Source organism: Macaca thibetana, chromosome 1 (assembly GCF_024542745.1).
Source record: "Macaca thibetana thibetana isolate TM-01 chromosome 1, ASM2454274v1, whole genome shotgun sequence".
Classification (NCBI taxonomy): domain Eukaryota; kingdom Metazoa; phylum Chordata; class Mammalia; order Primates; family Cercopithecidae; genus Macaca; species Macaca thibetana.
This window is the reverse complement of record NC_065578.1, coordinates 114,051,355-114,070,599: the sequence shown is the minus strand read 5'-3', so window position 1 is coordinate 114,070,599 and position 19,245 is coordinate 114,051,355. Positions and strand designations below refer to the sequence as shown.

At 37.2% G+C, this 19,245-nt stretch overlaps 1 protein-coding gene across 7 annotated transcripts in view; it reads left to right on the top strand.

Moving 5' to 3' along the window:
* CSDE1 (cold shock domain containing E1) overlaps positions 1-19,245 on the top strand; it is a 172,430-nt gene that overhangs the window by 146,720 nt on the left and 6,465 nt on the right. For 2 of the 7 annotated variants that reach the window (XM_050748123.1, XM_050748114.1), the window contains exons 3-17: positions 1,254-1,400; positions 3,327-3,525; positions 4,829-4,938; positions 5,338-5,430; positions 6,049-6,146; positions 8,324-8,405; positions 8,731-8,859; positions 8,987-9,112; positions 10,053-10,265; positions 12,219-12,359; positions 12,446-12,610; positions 15,767-15,874; positions 16,474-16,649; positions 17,539-17,651; positions 18,868-18,987. In XM_050748123.1, coding sequence (XP_050604080.1) covers positions 1,263-1,400; positions 3,327-3,525; positions 4,829-4,938; positions 5,338-5,430; positions 6,049-6,146; positions 8,324-8,405; positions 8,731-8,859; positions 8,987-9,112; positions 10,053-10,265; positions 12,219-12,359; positions 12,446-12,610; positions 15,767-15,874; positions 16,474-16,649; positions 17,539-17,651; positions 18,868-18,987 — 2,011 coding nt within the window. In that variant the 5' untranslated portion in view covers positions 1,254-1,262. The remainder of the gene's footprint in view (positions 1-1,253; positions 1,401-3,326; positions 3,526-4,828; positions 4,939-5,337; positions 5,431-6,048; positions 6,147-8,323; positions 8,406-8,730; positions 8,860-8,986; positions 9,113-10,052; positions 10,266-12,218; positions 12,360-12,445; positions 12,611-15,766; positions 15,875-16,473; positions 16,650-17,538; positions 17,652-18,867; positions 18,988-19,245) is intronic. The other 5 variants (XM_050748142.1, XM_050748149.1, XM_050748134.1 and 2 more) reach the window with 4 other exon arrangements.

Below are 19,245 nucleotides of genomic sequence, written 5' to 3'. Positions count from 1 at the left end.
TCTGTTCTTGCTAGAAATACTATGTTCTGGATTGCTGGTTTTTGAGTGTTTAATTTTATAAAGCTTTATAATACCATGAATTAGTATCAAGGGGATCAACATTTAGTGCATTGTATTGCAACTAATATAAATCCATATCATAGTCTTGATCTTAACTTTTTGGCATACTTGTCATATCTCATTAGATGGTTTCTTAATGTGGAGGTTGAAGAACTAGTACTAGGAATAGAAATGTCAATTCCCATGCCCTTTACATGTGCTTGCCTTATCTTCCATCTGAAGTTCTTCTGCGGGAATCTTTCAACCATTTGTCTATTTGGGCTTTTTTTGTTTTTCTGGGTTGGAGTCTTGCTGTATTGCCCAGACTGGAGTGCAGTAGCACAATTTCGGCTCACTGCAACCTCCACCTCCTGGGTTCAAGCAATTCTCATGTCTCCACCTCCTGAGTAGCTGGGGCTGCAGACCCATGCCACCATGTCTGGCTAAATTTTGTATTTTTAGTAGAGACAGTCTTTTACCATGTTGGCCATGCTGGTCCCAAACTCCTGACCTCAAGTGATCTGCTCACCTCAGCCTCCCTGTGCTGTGATTACAGGTGTGAGCCACTGTACCCGGCCTCATCTGTCTATTTGCGAAGGTAGTGTAGTTACACTAGATAACTAAATTTGTGTATTTCCTTATCGGCCATACTGGAATATAGCAAGAGCAAATGAGTGAGGACTTCACTGTCGGCCTCTTATGGAGTTCTCCACTCTTCCCTCAGAATACCTGAGTAATACATGATACCATCTGACATACCAACTCGGTGAAACCTAGACTATAAATACATAGTAAATATTTATAAAAGCTCATTTTTATCTCTGGGCAGAAAAATAGTCCCAATTATTCTACACCCCATTGGATTATCTGTGTGTACTGTACTTTAGGGAGACTAGTGACTAAAAATGATAGGTTCTATTTAAAGTTGATTGGCATTGAAAAGAAATTGGACTGAATAGTCTCACTCCAACAACCATCAAGAGTCCTTGTGGCATTTTCAGAATTGTTGATATCGTCGTATGTTTTAATGGCTTAAAAAAAAAATACATTTCACCTTTTATAGTAATGTTAATTCTATATATTTCCTATGTCGATAGAAATCTGATTAATTATATTTTGCTAAACCCGAGCTAAAAATATATAAAGGTTGACTGTGAAATGTGCACAAAATTGTTATTGATCATAGTTATCAACATTATGCTATGTTATAACAGCTGTTTGAGATGGAGAACGTTTTTACTGTGTCGTCAGATCCTCATCCCTCTCCTGCAGCCCCTCCTTCACTTTCTTTACCCTTATCTTCATCTTCTACCTCATCTGGGACTAAAAAACAAAAGAGGACCCCAACTTATCAGAGATCTGTAAGTCAGGAAAGCAGTCATTCTCAGCTTACCTTGCTTTGTGTTAAGAGCATGACCTAGGATTGCCACTCATTCTGGTTGAAATATCCTGCAGACTCACCTTCTAACTTCCCGAATCATTTTTTTTAACTTCAGTCTTGAAAGATAACCCAGTAGATTAGGGCCTTGCTCAAAGTATGTCCAAGAATCAGAAGCATTATTAACACCTTGGATCTTAATTAAGATGGAAAATCTCAAATCCCTATACGCACTGAGTCTGATTTTGTATTTTAACTTCTCATTTGAGAAGCCCTGGTTTAGAGCCAGACTTTCTTGGTTTGAATCTTCTATTTGACTTTGGCAAGTCATTTAACTTCTCTTGTCTGTTTTCTCATTGGTAAAATGAGGCTAATACAATACTTTTGTAAAAGTTAAATGAGTTAATATATGTTAAACACAGAACAGTGGCTATTGTAGAAGAATTAGAACGTAACCACCTACAGGTGTGGTGGCTTTAATTTACCTGATTTGACCACACATATCGTTGACTCCTACTTTTGTTTATCTTTCTAGAATTTGTTACTCTGTTTTCCTAATGAAAATGTATCCTTTTTATTAATAATGTCCAATATCCCACTTAAATGGAAATACTGATTATAAATGAGATTTTCAATGAAAGGGTCTAAAACATAATTGTAATGATTTGGAAATGTCATTACTATGGTAAATTATAGACCTAGGCTTTGCTAAGGATTTCGTCCTATTTTGTGCTTCACTTACAGTTTTTGTTGTTTTACTCAAAGAAAGGAAAATGGAACATCCAATGTGATAGTATTTTATGACCTAGGCAGATTACGTTATATTGCTTTTAAATAGCTCCTGTTTCACTAAAGAATGGGAAAGAGGCCGGGCGCGGTGGCTCAAGCCTGTAATCCCAGCACTTTGGGAGGCCGAGATGGGCGGATCACGAGGTCAGGAGATCGAGACCATCCTGGCTAACACGGTGAAACCCCGTCTCTACTAAGAAATACAAAAAATAGCCGGGCGAGGTGGCAGCGCCTGTAGTCCCAGCTACTCGGGAGGCTGAGGCCGGAGAATGGCGTGAACCCGGGAGGCGGAGCTTGCAGTGAGCTGAGATCCGGCCACTGCACTCCAGCCTGGGCTACAGAGCGAGACTCCGTCTCAAAAAAAAAAAGAATGGGAAAGAAATGATAGTTACAGATTTCATCAGTATGTGAAAAGTGAAGGGTTTCTTTCAGGTAAAGATGTCTTTAAATGTACCTGTGAAATGATTCAGCATTTTTAAAATGGAAATGCTTTTGCTGTCTTGTAGTTTTGTTGTCTCAGAAGTTTTCTAATACACTATTTTGGATAGTCTTTCATTAAAGGACCTAAGCATGAATTACTCTGAGATTTTCTAGTTTAAGTATTGCATAGAAAGTTTATTTTATTGTGTTAATCTTTACTAACTTGAAATATGCCTTCCAAATGCATGACTTACTAAATTGTATTAAGGTATCAGCTGAAGTTTCAAAATAGTGTTACCAAATCTCTTAAGAGTCTTTGGTAGTTAGTGGTCACTGTCTCTTAATGTTAATTACCCTTGTTCTGAATTTGTTTTAGTAATTTTCAGTTTATGTAAAGGCAGCATTTACTGATGTTGTTGTCATATGTTAATAGTAAACCCCAGAAATTCTATTTTTGTCTGGTAAGTGGAAATTCTACCATAATTTGGGGCAGTTCCCCAATATAATAACTTAAATTGTTTCCTCTGAAATGTTTTATTAGCTAAATTAATGCTGCATTAATAAAAGTCCATAATCTTCCTTTCATTTTACTTTTTTTTTTGCCTTTTTATATGGAAGATTTAGTGACTTATTAACCAGACATAATATGCTATGGAGATAATGTGCAGATACGTATATATTCTTTTTGTTTTTAAAACAGATGAGCTTTGATCCAAACCTTCTCCACAACAATGGACATAATGGGTACCCTAATGGTACTTCAGCAGCACTGCGTGAAACTGGGGTTATTGAAAAACTGTTAACCTCTTACGGATTTATTCAGTGTTCAGAACGTCAAGCTAGACTTTTCTTCCACTGTTCACAGTATAATGGCAACCTGCAAGACTTAAAAGTAGGAGGTAATTTGTCAGTTCTCCTTTGTAAAAATGTAATCACAAAATTTGTCTTGCATATCAACTTGTTCATGAGTGTTTTTCAAAAAAATGTTTTATGTAAATAAAAACATTTTGGACTTTCAGTTGTATTGTTTACTGAAGAATATCTGTATAAACCAGCAGAATCCTTAAAAGATATATTTGTTTATATTTACAATAAATGCTTGGAAGATTTCTTTGTTCCCCCTAATGATGACTGTTTACCTGTAAGATTTTAAGCCAGTAGGAATATTGAACTTTTATAATGTTATAGTGTTACTTATGATTATTCTATCAGGTACTATTTGGGGTAGTACCTGAAAAAAGTAATTCTTAGAATGTCACCTCTTAGATTATATGGAAATTCATTTTGGCTGACACTATACAAATTATTTCACAGGTCTGGCATGGTGGCTCATGCCTGTATTCCCAGCAATTTAGAAAGCCAGGGCAAGCGGATTGCTTGAGCGCAGGAATTCAAGACCAGCTTGCAGCCTGGGCAACATGGCAAAACCCTATCTCTACAAAAAATACAAAAATTAGCTGGGGAAGATGGCTTGTGACTGTAGTCCCAGCTACTAAGTAGACTGAGGTGGGAGGATCGCTTGAGTCCAGGAGGTAGAGGTTGCAGTGAGCCTATATTGTGCCACTGCACTCCAGCTTGGGTGACAGGGAGACTGTCTCAAAAAAAAAAAATCATTTTTATGTGTTAAAGTGTTTGGCTTACTAAAGGACTGAAATTATGAGGCCTCTGTGCGTTTTTTAAGAACATGTTTGAGAAAAGAGTGTAATAGCTGACAAGATGCATGCTATAGGAGCATTGTTTTGGTTAATCCTCATGGCAGTCCTGTTTGTTAAGAATTATTCTCCTTTTACATATGAGAAAACTGAGGTACAGAGGAGTTTAAAAAAAAAAAAACTTGCCAAAGGTTATGATTAAGTGATCTCATTTTTAGTATGTGTAACTTCCATAAAAACTAAGATTAAGACATGGCTATCTTAGCCTAAGATGGTGGTTCTGAAACATTTTGTGTGTATCAGAATTACGTGGAAGGCATGTTCAAACAGATTGCCATACTTGATCCCCAGAGTTTGTCTTTGGCTAAGACTAGAGTGAGGTCCAAGAATTTGCATTTCTTTTAAGCTCCCAGGTGGTGTTAATGCTGGTCCAGGGACCACGCTTTGAAAACCACTGGTCTAAGGCGATTCAAATGCTATGTTTAGTTTGGAATCAATATATTGTTTCGCAAAAATTAGTTCAACAAATATAACACATTCTTTATTTTAGATGATGTTGAATTTGAAGTATCATCGGACCGGCGGACTGGGAAACCCATTGCTGTTAAACTGGTGAAGATAAAACAAGAAATCCTCCCTGAAGAACGAATGAATGGACAAGTTAGTGACTTTGATGCTTTCTGTTTTTTTAGGGCCCTGCATTTGCATATCTTTCACATTAGAAAAGGAAGATTCTCCCCATCTCCTCAGTTTGCACGAAAGAGAGCTATAGTATATAAAGATTACTATTTTAAAATTAATCAAAAGCACTGGCATTTCTTGACCTGAAATAAAAATATGGTCAAGACTCAGTTGGGTTTTTACATATAACCCTGAGTCAATGCTTACAGTCAATTTACATACTGTAAGTTTGAAACTTGGCAGCATGACATCCTCTTGTGGATCATATTAAAATGCATCCCTGTGTATAGTATAGAGGATATTAAAATTCAGTTTATATTGCACAGTGCTGCTCCTGAAATGATTAGCAATGGAAATTTTTTTTTTTTTGACTGGTAGGTTGTGTGCGCTGTTCCTCACAACTTAGAGAGTAAATCTCCAGCTGCCCCGGGTCAGAGTCCAACAGGGAGTGTATGCTACGAACGTAATGGGGTAAACTTGTGTATTTTTCTTAAACCTTTGCCTGATCCACCATGTGATCTATAAGCGTACTTTAAAATTCAAAATAGAAAACGTAAGCTGCAATTGTTAAAATCAGTTTTAAATTTGGTTTTTAAGAGGCTTCAAATGCAGCATAATCAAAAAATTTAAAAAGAAAAATTCCATAGGACTTCCAAGTGTCAGTTTGCCCAAGTATGACCTTAGTTAGAACATTAAGGTAAAATGTTCCTTTTAATCACTTTTTTGGGGGTTGTGGGGGGGATCTTTTTCTGGTTTCTTTTAAGCACTAACACCAGCTTTTTTTGTTTGGAATGCCTTATATAAAATTGGTTTTTTTGAAATGTAACTATAGTCTCTGGGCAAATGCTTCCACGTGTGTAAGCTTTTTGAAGTTGGATTGCTGCTCAGCTGTGGACTCGCAGAAGTCATCAGCACCATGGAGGGGAAGTGTGTGTTTACATGAATAAAGTAACTTACTTGTCATAAAGCATTTAATTTTAAGAAATTTGGCTTAAAATGCCAGTATAAGAGGTTTTTAAGTAAGTAAATCACAGTATACAGTGAATATGCATCCTGCCAAAATAGTGATAAGGATTTATTAATTCACAGGAAGTGTTTTATCTGACTTACACCCCTGAAGATGTCGAAGGGAATGTTCAGCTGGAAACTGGAGATAAAATAAACTTTGTAATTGATAACAATAAACAGTAAGTTCTTTTTTAAAAAAATTTTCTCACCTAAGTGTTTTGCGTGTGTTTTGTTTTCCTCCATTAAGAAATTTGAAGTGGATTTAAAACCTAACTTGGAAATCTGAATAGTTTTCATGAACTTTCAGTTCATCAACTAATGATTTGAGGTCTGTGAATATTGTATTACAGCTATGATGTAGAATCTCAGAAATAGGAAGATGATAATTAAAACATTGTCAGGCATTTCAAGGACTTGTTCTAGAGATCAGTGAAGGTTTTTCAAAAAATAGTGCTTTGAGGTAAGTTTTAAGGGAGGGATATAGTCACTAGAGAGATGAGAAAAAAGAGCATTATGGATAGAAGAAATATCATGACATGTTTTGGGGAAATGGCCAAAAGTTTAGTCGAATTGGCCGGAAGGTAAAGTTTGAGCATTCTTCTATGTAGGAATCTTTGTGGTATTTAAAACAAGGAAGTGTGATTGGTTTAGATCTTTGGAGGTGGTGGAAGTGGTAGACTTTTGAAAAGTGGGGATGCTGTTGACCAGAGGCAGTGATGTGAGAGTTAACGTGAAAGATGGCTAGCTAATATGGATAGACTAAGAGGATGAGGTGGAGGAGTCAAGTCATACTGAGAAGATACCATCATCAATCTTAATTGATCAGATGAAGGTGGGATTGGAATTAAAGGGAGTCCCAAATACTGTATTTCTGGCCTGGCCTACTGGGCAGATGGTACCATAAACTGGGCTAAGGAGACATAGGAGAAAGTTCAGGGTGGGAAAAGAATCATACTTACTTTGGCAATTTTTGAGTGAGGTGTTTGTGACATCTGGGTAGAGATATCAAATCTACAGTTGCGTGTATAGGTCTGAGACTTAGACCTATAAGTCTAAGGTCTGTTTCCTGCCTATAGGGAAAGTATATAGAGCTGTAGAATTCATCAGCATACACAGTTAAGGAAAATGTAGTTAAGAAAGCTCAGGGAGAATATTTTTATCTTGGGATATGAGAGATGAGAGATGCAAGAGGAGAAGGAAATTAAAATAGGAAGTTGGAGAAAGTGCTAGTAACGTACTTTCCAGTAGCATGTGGAGGGAAAAGTCCTAAGAGCAGATAATCCTAAGGATTATCTGCCTTGAACCTTCTCTCTTTCTTGGCAAGTCTAGAAGGAATCAGATTGCATTGTAGGTATGGTTATTATTACAGTCTGAAGGCCTCAATTTATATAGTTGTTAATCTCAGAACAGCCTTACCTGGTAAGTTTCTTCATCTGTAAAATGAGGTATAAGTTCTCACAAAGTTACTTGTCGACATTCGTACTGCTTTTAAATAGCAGGCATTTAAATTCCCATCTGATTCTAAAGCCTTTTCACTGCAGTAAGTTACAAAAGCAGGTAGAATTTTTCTGGTGTCTTTGTTAGTCTGTAACTTTTTTTTAAATAAAAAACACATTTTGGGTTATTTGTCCATGAAAAATTAAGGGAAGTAATTGCTTGGTATATAGGTCTTCTCTTAAAACATTTAGACTAACAGTACCATTATGTCTTATATAGTCTATGTTATCTTAAAATTGAATTTACATCACTGCTGCACAAAAATGAGGGCATAAAAGCAACATGTGGTGTCTCTAACTTGTTTCCATTCTCCAATGGCGGTGAATATCATTACTTTTAAAAGCATAGCAAGTTCTCTTAAAATCACTTCATTTGCTCAACTTTTATGGCTGTTTACTCAGAAATAATTGAGATAGCTACTAAGTTTAGCACTCACTGAAAATAGAGACCATCTCCTATTTATCTGTGTGTCACCAGTACCTTTTATAAAACTTTAGTATTCCCCATGTTTGGTAGCATTCGCTTTGTGGCTTTATTTCAGTTCTTTTGTTGAAATAGAAAAACAGTAGAACATCATGCACCCATGTGTAAGTTTGTAAAAACAAATCTTCTAACAACAGTCCTAGAGAAAGATGACCTATATATATATTTGCCAAATGTAGAAGGCTAAGGAGTTAAAGTCCTTTGCATATAAAGCCATATGAAAGTAATCAAATGTCATAAACCCTGTATTTATTCTTAGTGATGATAGAATTATTGAAGCCCCAGGAAACTAGTTTCTTTAAACTCATATCTAAGCAAGCCAATACATTTTTAACCCGTGTTTCATTCCTCCTCCCTGCAATTATTTTTTTTCTAGTACTGGTGCTGTAAGTGCTCGCAACATTATGCTGTTGAAAAAGAAACAAGCCCGCTGTCAGGGAGTAGTTTGTGCCATGAAGGTAAGTATTAAATTTGAGAATCTTGAGTTTTTCTTTGGCCATTTGAAGTGTTGTACTTCAAACTCCAGCCTTTTTTTTTTTTTTCTTTTTTATCTTTTCCCTTTAAAAATATTTCACTGTTAGCCTCAAAAGTAGTCTCTTAAAATTCCTTGGTTGCTAATACATTGTCTTCTTTAAAATTGGCTGTTTAATTGATAATATTAGATTGTACCAAATTATACTATTGTGACTACAGTATAATTTTACAAAAATTATTGGTTTTAAGTTGTAATCCTAAATTTGTACAGAGTGGTAATAATGTTCTTGGTTTTTTGTTTTGCTTCAGGAGGCATTTGGCTTTATTGAAAGAGGTGATGTTGTAAAAGAGATATTCTTTCACTATAGTGAATTTAAGGGTGACTTAGAAACCTTACAGCCTGGTGATGATGTGGAATTCACAATCAAGGACAGAAATGTAAGATAGTTAACTTGATCTTTGGACTTTTAAGATCAGCGGTGGTTTATGTTTTTAAGAAACACTTAAAATTATGTGATTCTTCCTTCCCCTGTGCCCCCACCACCTCCAACCCCTTCTGATTTAGGGTAAAGAAGTTGCAACAGATGTCAGACTATTGCCTCAAGGAACAGTCATTTTTGAAGATATCAGCATTGAACATTTTGAAGGAACTGTAACCAAAGTTATCCCAAAAGTACCCAGTAAAAACCAGGTAAATAATCTTTTCCAGGAGAGTCCTATTTCGCCTCAGTAGTAATAGAATAATATGGTATGGTATACTGAAATTTTATCTTACTCAGTTAACATGATAGTGGAACAACTAAGTACCTCTTGTTATGTATAGTTAAACTAAAAGAGAAACCAGATTTACATCCCATAATATGGTTTTTGGTGTTTTGTGGTTTTTTTTGTTTTTTTGTTTTTTTTTTTTGGAGACAGAGTCTTGCTCTGTCGCCAGTCTGGAGTGCAGTGGCGCGATCTCAGCTTGTTACAGCCTCAGCTCACTGCAATCTCCGCCTCCCGGGTTCAAGTGATTCTCCTGCCTCAGGAGTTGCTGGGACTCCAGGCACGCGCCACCACGCACAGCTAATTTTTGTAGAGACGGGGTTTCACCCTGTTGGCAAGGATGGTCTCGATCTCTTGACCTTGTGATGCACCTACCTCAGCCTCCCAAAGTGCTGGGATTACAGGCATGAGCCACCTCGCCCAGCCAAATGTGTATTTTTTTTTTTTTTTTACTGGGTGATGAGAAAAGACCAAAGAAGAAAATGCTAATTAAATTGGAAAGCACCTGATTGGATTAGACTGCAGTTCAAGTGTACATTTGTTCCCTCTTCTGCCCCTGCCCCACCCCTCCGGTTTATTTGTGGGGAAGCTGAAGACACAAATGGTGTCATTGCTGGGAAAATTCCTTAAATAAAATTTTTTGGTACTAGAGTACAGGGTCTTAATAGCAGTGTTGTAATTTTATGGTTGACTCATGTGACCATAGACCATGAAGCTTTCACATTGGACTTATGTTGTCAACACCTTTTTTCGCTTCAGGAAACTATGTTAAAAATAACATGGGTTTACTATGTGTTCTTCTTGTTTGACTTAGAACTAGGAAGGATGAGAAATCTCCAGCTAAAATCGTTTTTCCTTCTCATCAGAATGACCCATTGCCAGGACGCATCAAAGTTGACTTTGTGATCCCTAAAGAACTTCCCTTTGGAGACAAAGATACGAAATCCAAGGTGACCCTGCTGGAAGGTGACCATGTTAGGTTTAATATTTCAACAGACCGACGTGACAAATTAGAACGAGCAACTAATATAGAAGTTCTGTCAAATACATTTCAGTTCACTAATGAAGCCCGAGAAATGGTAAGTGTTGGATATTCCTGGATGTGTATCTAATATGTGAAAGCCAATGTTATGTTCAAGTTTATACTACTAAATTAAAAATGTTTTTAAGTTAAATGACCCTAATGGGCATTTACCTTGTTAAGGTGATTAAGAATCATACACATTTGATTAGTCTGGGTTATCTCTGGCAGTTATCTTGGAAATATATGTGAAAAAATTTTTGAATGGAAATCTGGACAGGATTACTAAGGTATTGTTAGAGTCAGTGATTCTCTGGCCCTTAATATGAAGAGTAAGAAAATTCAAGTTCATCATTGTAGAAAGTAGATTTTCCCAAACTATTTCCTAAGACATTTAATCAGTGATGGTTTCTGTTTTTAGGAAACACAATTCTCCAATGTGGTCCAGGGAAGCCGAAAGATTGGACACCCATGATCTAGACACTAGATCACACATAAAATACACTTAACACCAATGATAGCTGATGAGCTTTTAAAAAAAAAAAATCTTAGGCGTGGTGGCTCACACCTGTAATCCCAGCACTTTGGGAGGCTGAGGCAGGTGATCACTTGAAGTCAGGAGTTCAAGACCAGCCTGGCCAACATGGTAAAACCCCATCTCTACCAAAAATAGAAAAAGTCAGCCAGGTGTGGTGGTGGGTGCCTGTAATCCTGACTACTCAGGAGACTGAGACAGGAGAATTGCTTGAACCCGGGAGGCAGAGGTTGCAGTGAGCCAAGACCATGCCATTGCCCTCCAACGTGGGTGACGGAGACTCTGTCTCAAAAAAATAATCGCAAAAACATCTCATGTTTTAAGAAGGTTTAAGAATTTGTAGTGTTGGGCCATGTTCAGAGCTGTCCTAGGCCACAGTTTGGACAAGCTCGCAATTAAACCAGAGTCAAAAAGGTTTCGTTTTGGCAGAACTTTGCAAATTGTTTTTAAAGAGTTTGTGTCTGGGAGTGGCATTATACCAACCAGAATTATTTCCCAAACATGTTTTATGAATTCACTTTCTCAGACATAATTTACATTTAGTTATGTTTGGGATCATACCATCTACACTGTAACTCAGTGTTGTCAGTGGAACTGGGTACATTGAATGAAAATTTAAGTTTCTTGAGTTTTTTTTGATCCTTTGCCTTTGAAGAACTGATTGTATTTGACATAGTGTATTTAACTTTAAAAGTTTGTAAGTCTGAATGCGTGATTTTTTTTTTTTTTTTTTTTAACATTTTCAAAGGCAAGATCTGTTTTGCTTTACAGTATGGAAAATATAACTTGGCTACCATCAGGACATAGCAAGGATTAAATGTCAGAATATTGTTTAGGTCATATTTAAAACTTACAGAATTACTTCTGCAGTGAGCAAATATGTAGTATGTAATACAATAGCAGATTGATAATTTGTGTTCATTGTCTCATTAAACATGAGTACCTACCATGTTCCAGGTACTATTGATACAATAGCCCTTACAAAGCTGATAATTTAGTAAGAAGGAAAAAAAAAAAACAGGAGAAAAGATTTTGTATGTTTTATTCTTCAGATGTAATTTTAACTCTTTCCTGGGCCTAAACTCATGCAATTTTTGAGGTAGAAACTAGAGAATTGCCTTTGTCTACTTTGGAATTATGGTCTCTAAATTAGTGAAGTTTCTGGAAATTATATTGTCATTAGGCGTGGGCTTTTATGAAATACATGGTGTTCATGTGTTTATGTTCAAATGTGGTGATTTTTTCTAGTGCATATTTGCCAGGAAGTAGCAACTGGGGAGTCTTAGAAAATTGCTCAGGTTACTTTGTTGAAAGCAATGAGTTTGTACTTAAGTGAGAACAGTTCAAATGTGGATACAATATTTGTGTCACATCAGAGAAAATTCCTGATGAATTTAACTTGATGGTGGTTGTAAAGTTGAATGTTGCCTTACTTGACAAATTTCACAGCCAGTGAAAATATTATTTGGGTTTCAGGGTGTGATTGCTGCCATGAGAGATGGTTTTGGTTTCATCAAATGTGTGGATCGTGATGTTCGTATGTTCTTCCACTTCAGTGAAATTCTGGATGGGAACCAGCTCCATATTGCAGATGAAGTAGAGTTTACTGTGGTTCCTGTGAGTTGTTTTTGAGAAAACTTGGGAGGTGTTTCTTGATGCTTTCTTTTTCAATTGAAAGTTAATTTTGTTTTATCATTTTTTAGGATATGCTCTCTGCTCAAAGAAATCATGCTATTAGGATTAAGAAACTTCCCAAGGGCACGGTTTCGTTTCATTCCCATTCAGATCACCGTTTTCTGGGCACGGTAGAAAAAGAAGCCACTTTTTCCAACCCTAAAACCACTAGCCCAAATAAAGGCAAAGAGAAGGTAGGTTTTGCGTAATCCAAATTATTTTTGTAGCTCTTTATTCCTCTTCTGCTTTAACGGCACATAGTTAATGGAGCACATATAATGAGCAGAGTTTGTCTCTTTCAGAATTCTCTGTCATATTAACAGTGAACTAAACAAAGTAAGGTTTCTTAACCTCAGGATTATTGACATTTTGGGATGAATGATTCTTTACTGTGGGGAATGGGATGTTTAGCAGCATCTCTGGCCTCTACCCACTGGAAGTTGGTGTTCTGATCCCTTTTCCCTACCTCCCACTACGACAGCCAAAAATGTCTCCAGACATTGCCAAATGTCCCCAGGGAGGCAAACTCACTCCAAGTAGAGAACCAATTATATAAAATGATAGTACTGTCTTCCAGGCAATTTAAAACTTTCAAAGTTGGGTATCCTCAGTTCACACATTTAAACTTCATTTTATTGAAAAATCCCCTGAACAGGAAATATAAAGATGTCTGAGATGAATTCTCCTTTCAAGTTAATAACAAATTGAGAGAGTTTTATAGAAACAAGTAATTCATACAGAATATAAAATATTGCTATTGAAGGTCAGCGATAGTGCTCTGGTGAAAATTAACTGGTAGGGTATGGGATGGTTTCACTAATAGATGGAGACAGGAAAGAGCATTATTCACAGAGTAAAAGTACAGATGAGAAAAATTCAGGGTTTCTTTAGGAAGCAATGAGTAACTAGTCTGACAGGAATTTTTTGGGGGGTTTTGTGTATGGGTTTTTGTTGGTGAGGGAGGTTAGGAGAAATAAGGATGAAAAATCAGGATCCAGCTAGACTGAGAGGGTGTTGATTGCTTCTCTAAAGAATTTAGACCTTGTTGACGGGCACAGTGGCTCATGCCTGTAATCCCAGCACTTTAGGAGGCTGAGATGGGTGGATGACGAGGTCAGGAGATCGAGACCATCCTGGCTAACACGGTGAAACCCTGTCTCTACTAAAAATACAAAAATTAACCAGGCGCAGTGGTGCGTGCCTGTAATCCCAGCTACTTGGGAGGCTGAGGCAGGAGGATGGCGTGAACCCGGGAGGCGGAGCTTGCAGTGAGCTGAGATTCTGCCACTGCACTCCAGCCTGGGCGACTGAGCGAGACTCCGTCTCCAAAAATTAAAAAAAAAAATTTAGACCTTGTTCTGTACTTAAAGGAAAAGATCTCTTTTAGATAATGACATTAGGTATGTGCTTTGGGAGAGTAATGGCAGCAATATGAAGCCTAGATGGGATGGAGAAAGACAAAAGATGAAAAGGATTACTATGAAATTACTTGGATAGTTAAGGTAGTCCTTGAACTGGGCACAGAGATAGTGGCTATAGACAAGTGAAGGTACATAAAAGATACTGGAAAGTCAGTCGTGTTGTAATTTAATAATTACTATTAGGCAGAAAGAGCAAGGCTAGTATCTTGCTTATCACTTACTGTAGCTTGGGAAATTATTTTACCTCTGAGCTTCAGTTTTTAAGTTTCAAAAATGATTGTGTAATAGTTTAAAAAGCCCTCAAAATACCTAGCTCATAATAGGAATTTCACATGTGACAGATGATACTGTTAACAAAAATAAAAATAACTTCAGTTGGGGTTATTTTTAATAGCTCTGCTTCCCAAATGTGTGGCAAAACTGGCTTGATGAAGAGAGCCTTTGTGTGAGACTCTCCCTGCCGTTTTTGTTTTTTGTTTTTTTTGTTAGTCCAACAACACCCTAGCTAGTAAATCCTCTGTCATCGTGCTTCTTACAATATATAACATTTACCAGTTTATGAATCTCTCTGCTGCACTGGACTCCCGCAGGGCAGGGATTCTCCTATCTCTAATATATTTGATGTATAGTATATTGTCAGCTGTTGACTGGATGTCGAAGTTGATGAGTTAAGAGCAAAAGGTGAACAGTAAACTTTTGAGTTTGGTTGTGGAAAAGTTGATGACTTTGGAGTCAGACGTGAATTCACTGACATTGTTCTTAACCAAACTCAAATCCTCTGGGTTATTTTGTGCTGGGTTTTGTAACCTTGGTAAGGTTTACTTAATTCCTCAGATTTTCCCAATTTGTAAAATGAGGGAAAAGAGAAACTTTGGGGATAATTTTGTACAAGATTAATTTGATAATACATAATACCTGGTAATGTTGTAAGTGGTCAGTAAATCTATAACAGTTATGGAAGGAGTGTGATTGGTAGAGGAAAATGAAGTGGTTTTGAGGACTGTAATAGTTTGTAATGAGGACTGGAGTTGAGGAAGGAAGTCAGGGCTAGAGTAGGGATGTGGGCATTATCTCCATAGAAATGTTGAAACCATAAAATCAGTATAATTTATGTAGTTGCTGTACACTGTCGTTACTTCACGTGTATGATTCAATACGACACACCTGAACTTTCTTAGAATTTTATTGTTTTTTATTTTTTTAGTCAAGTGCAGTAGTGAGAAGGGGGGAAAGAGTAGAACAAGGAAGTTCGATCTGTAACGGACTGAATAATCAAGATAACTCGCTACCTTCAGACCAGCACTTAGACTTTTTTAAGAGTTAATCATTCTTACATGTAAGACGATTGACATGTTGCTTCTCCTTGAAGTCTGGTATTAAAACAATTGTTGAAATACTGGTATGTCATAATTTTTAATCACCTACTTTATATCAAGTGCTTGAACTGTACTAGATCATATACCAAATTCTTCTGCATTAAGTATAATGATTGACATTACATGTTAAATACCGTGCAAGGTGCTGTGTGCTACTAAAAGAGGATACTTCGGCAGCTTCTTTAGAAAATACTAAAGCTTCTTGCCCTATAGAATTTCTGCTTCGTTGGAAGTAACATGCCCAGTTTAATTTCTGATTGGCTATGAGGAGCGTAGGTGTATTAAACATTTTCAGTAAGCTTTTTTCTCCTCAATAGCAAAAATTAGATTCTTAAGATTAAAAGACAATTAAAAATTACAGCAGACTGAGCTAGTCTTAAGGCAAGACTACCTTTTATTCATATGAATAATCTGTTATTAGAAAACCCTGGAATAAGACATTTTTACAGCTGTATCAATCCTTTGGCTCAAGAATCTGTAAGAACTGTAGTTGCTTTTATTGGTTTTTGTTCTTGAGATTGTTTTCATTCTATTTTTGACTGCATCTCTTTAGGAGGCTGAGGATGGCATTATTGCTTATGATGACTGTGGGGTGAAACTGACTATTGCTTTTCAAGCCAAGGATGTGGAAGGATCTACTTCTCCTCAAATAGGAGATAAGGCAAGATAATTCTGCTTATTCGAGAGAGGGTTAAGAGTTGTCATCTTAATCATAAATCCTGCAGGATGGTTCTTCAGATTTTGTCAGGTTTTGCTGAAGTATATTTTGTGTTTAAGAGAAATACATTATTATCTTCCTATTTGAAAGCAGCTTATTAAAACAGTGTCTGTCAAGCTCTTTGTTAATCACAGCCTTGTTAATCTAGCTGTTTAAACGTCAGATGAAACATGCTTAAATAAAGTTGTTATTGGTAAGAAAGTTAAAACAGTTACTACTGAAACATTATCAAAGTAAAAGCACACCAAAGATTTTACATTGCTGTTCATTTTTTATTTCTCATACTTACTATGGTTTTTGGATAGCCCTCTAAAGAAATTAAGAATCTATAAGAAATACAGACTGAAAGACAAAACTTTGATCCTTTGTGAAAAATGGGATGAGACATAAATGTTTTGGTGAAAATCAATTCCACTGGAGTAATTACAAAGGATATTTGGAATGAAAAGCATGTGCTGGGGGATTTATAGGTCTTGTTTTCTGAGTTAAGGACATTGGTGTGGAAGTGATATGGTGTTAATGAGCACCCTTAATTTTCACAGGTTGAATTTAGTATTAGTGACAAACAGAGGCCTGGACAGCAGGTTGCAACTTGTGTGCGACTTTTAGGTCGTAATTCTAACTCAAAGAGGCTCTTGGGTTATGTGGCAACTCTGAAGGATAATTTTGGATTTATTGAAACAGCCAATCATGATAAGGAAATCTTTTTCCATTACAGGTAAGGTGTGACTTTCAGGAACTTACAGCTAGCTTACCATCCATTCTTTGCTGTTGCAATAAAAAACATTTAGTATTGATTGATTATACTTGTTGAGGCCCAGATTTCGTATTTGTAGAATTATGCCATGATATAAACTGAAGTTAATCACTGATCTCTATATACAGAGCACGTGGCCAAAAGAAGTAGGCCTGTGCCTTCTTGTTTTACGTGTTGGTACCATAAGGTTGGCCATTTGGTGTATAATACAGTGGTTAAGAGTAGGGGGTCTGACTGGGTGTGGTGGCTCATGCCTATAATCCCAGCACTTTGGGGGCTGAGGCAGGTGGATCCCTTGATTCCAGGAGTTCGAGGCCAGCCTGGGCAACACGGTGAAACTCCATCTCTACAAAAAGTACAAAAATTACCTGGGCGACTGAGCAAGACTCCATCTCAAAAAAAATGGTGGTGCATGCCTTTAGTCTCACCAATTCAGGAGGCCAATGTGGAGGACCACTTGATCCTCGGAGGCAGAGGTTGCAGTAAGCTGAGATTGCACCACTGTACTCCAGCGTGGGCAACAGAGTGAGACTCTCTCTCAAAAAAAAAAAGGGGGGGCTCTTAGAACCAGACGGTTCAGCTTTTGAGTCCAGGCCCTGCCACTTTATACCTGTGTAATTTTTACCAAATAACTTCTTGGTATTTTAGTTTTATTATCCTGAAGTTAGGGATAATGTTACCTCTTCATGGGGATAAAGGATTAAATGAGTCAAGACATAGAAAGTACTTAAAATGGTGTCTAACATGAATAAGCATGCCATGCCATGACTGTTACTGTAAAATAAAGGCTGCCTGTTACTGTTGATGTTTATGGTAATGTTTAGTTAAATGTCATTTCCTTTCTCCTTAGTGAGTTCTCTGGTGATGTTGATAGCCTGGAACTGGGGGACATGGTCGAGTATAGCTTGTCCAAAGGCAAAGGCAACAAAGTCAGTGCAGAAAAAGTGAACAAAACACACTCAGGTAATAAATTGTGACTTCTCATTCAGCCTGTGCTTTTAAGTGGGAGATAAAGGATGGAGTAGTAGAAGGAGATGAGGCCTAATTATTCTCCATCAGTCATTCTCATGTGCAATTCCCTAAAACAGCATCACCTGGTTACTTATTAGAAATATATATTCTCTGACCCTGTCCCATACCTACTGAAACTCTGTGGGTGGGCATTCTGTTTTAATAAGTCCTTTACGTGATTTTGGTATACACAAGTTTGAGAAGGACTGGCCTAGATATTTTAGGTAATTTGCTTTATATTTTCAATTCATTGTCTTTTAAAAAAATAACCCCAAGATAGTCAGCTGTGGGTAGTGGATGCCTGTAGTCACAGTTACTTGGGAAGCTGAGGTGTGAGGGTCGCCTGTGCTGGTAGGTTGAGACTGCAGTGAGCCATGATCCTACCACTGCCCTCCAACCTGGGTGATGGAGCAAGACTGTCTCACAAAACCAAAAATAACGTCATGATACGTATACATCTCCATGGAGTAGGGAAGAGAAGCATTTCCCTAGAAGACCGTTTTGAAGAGGAATGAATCTAAATGTGAAAAATAATGGGAAGTGAAGAAAATTAATTGTAATTTAGGATCTCTGACTTTAAAAGAACTGCAGCTTATTTCTGGCTCTCATCTAAACTCTTAAGTGTGTGTTATGTTTTAGACACTGGGGATACAGCAGTGAAGAAATCAGATACATCCCTGCATTCATTGACCTTATTTTTTGGTGGAACTGGGGGCAGACAGTCCCAGTTGGGGCAGACGAGGTGTAAAATACTGTATATGATGTTTAGAAAGACAGTAATACATGTAATAAGGATGAATCAGGACAGTATATAAGTATTGAGATTTGCATTTTGGAGACCAGGAAAGGCTTCTTAAAAAGGGACATAGGGTCACCTGGAAAAAGTAAGAGATCAAGGCATGTTTTATTTATGGAATACTTCTTAATTCCTTAAACAATTTTATTTAAACAATTCTATTTAGGAAAAGCAGGCATTTTGGTAGTTGAGAAGTATTTAAAGTCCAACAGCTGTTTTGAAAAATAGAACTTGGCTTCGGGTTCCCTACCCCATTTCAATAGCAGGCAGCCAAGCTACCCTGTTAACATCTGTGTTATTTGTTGCTTGCTTGTCTTTCTGTACAGTAGAGATGAAATAAAATTGAAAGATGCACATGCCTTTGTTTTGCAGTGAATGGCATTACTGAGGAAGCTGATCCCACCATTTACTCTGGCAAAGTAATTCGCCCCCTGAGGAGTGTTGATCCAACACAGACTGAGTACCAAGGAATGATTGAGATTGTGGAGGAGGGTAAGGATCGTCACTATCAGGCTGTTAGAAATTTGCCATAACTTCAGATGAGCACCTATAAAGTTTTAAAATACCGTGCTCATTGCAGTTGTTTTTAGGTTAAAACTGAATTAAGGAAAAGTGACCTCTCTCATGCTTGCTTATTTTCATACCCTTTGAAAATGAGGTCAGTCTGGATTTAAGTAGTGAAAACATGACTGCTTTGTGAGCACATGACTGATACATGAGCAACTATGAGTTATATTGAGATAGACCTAA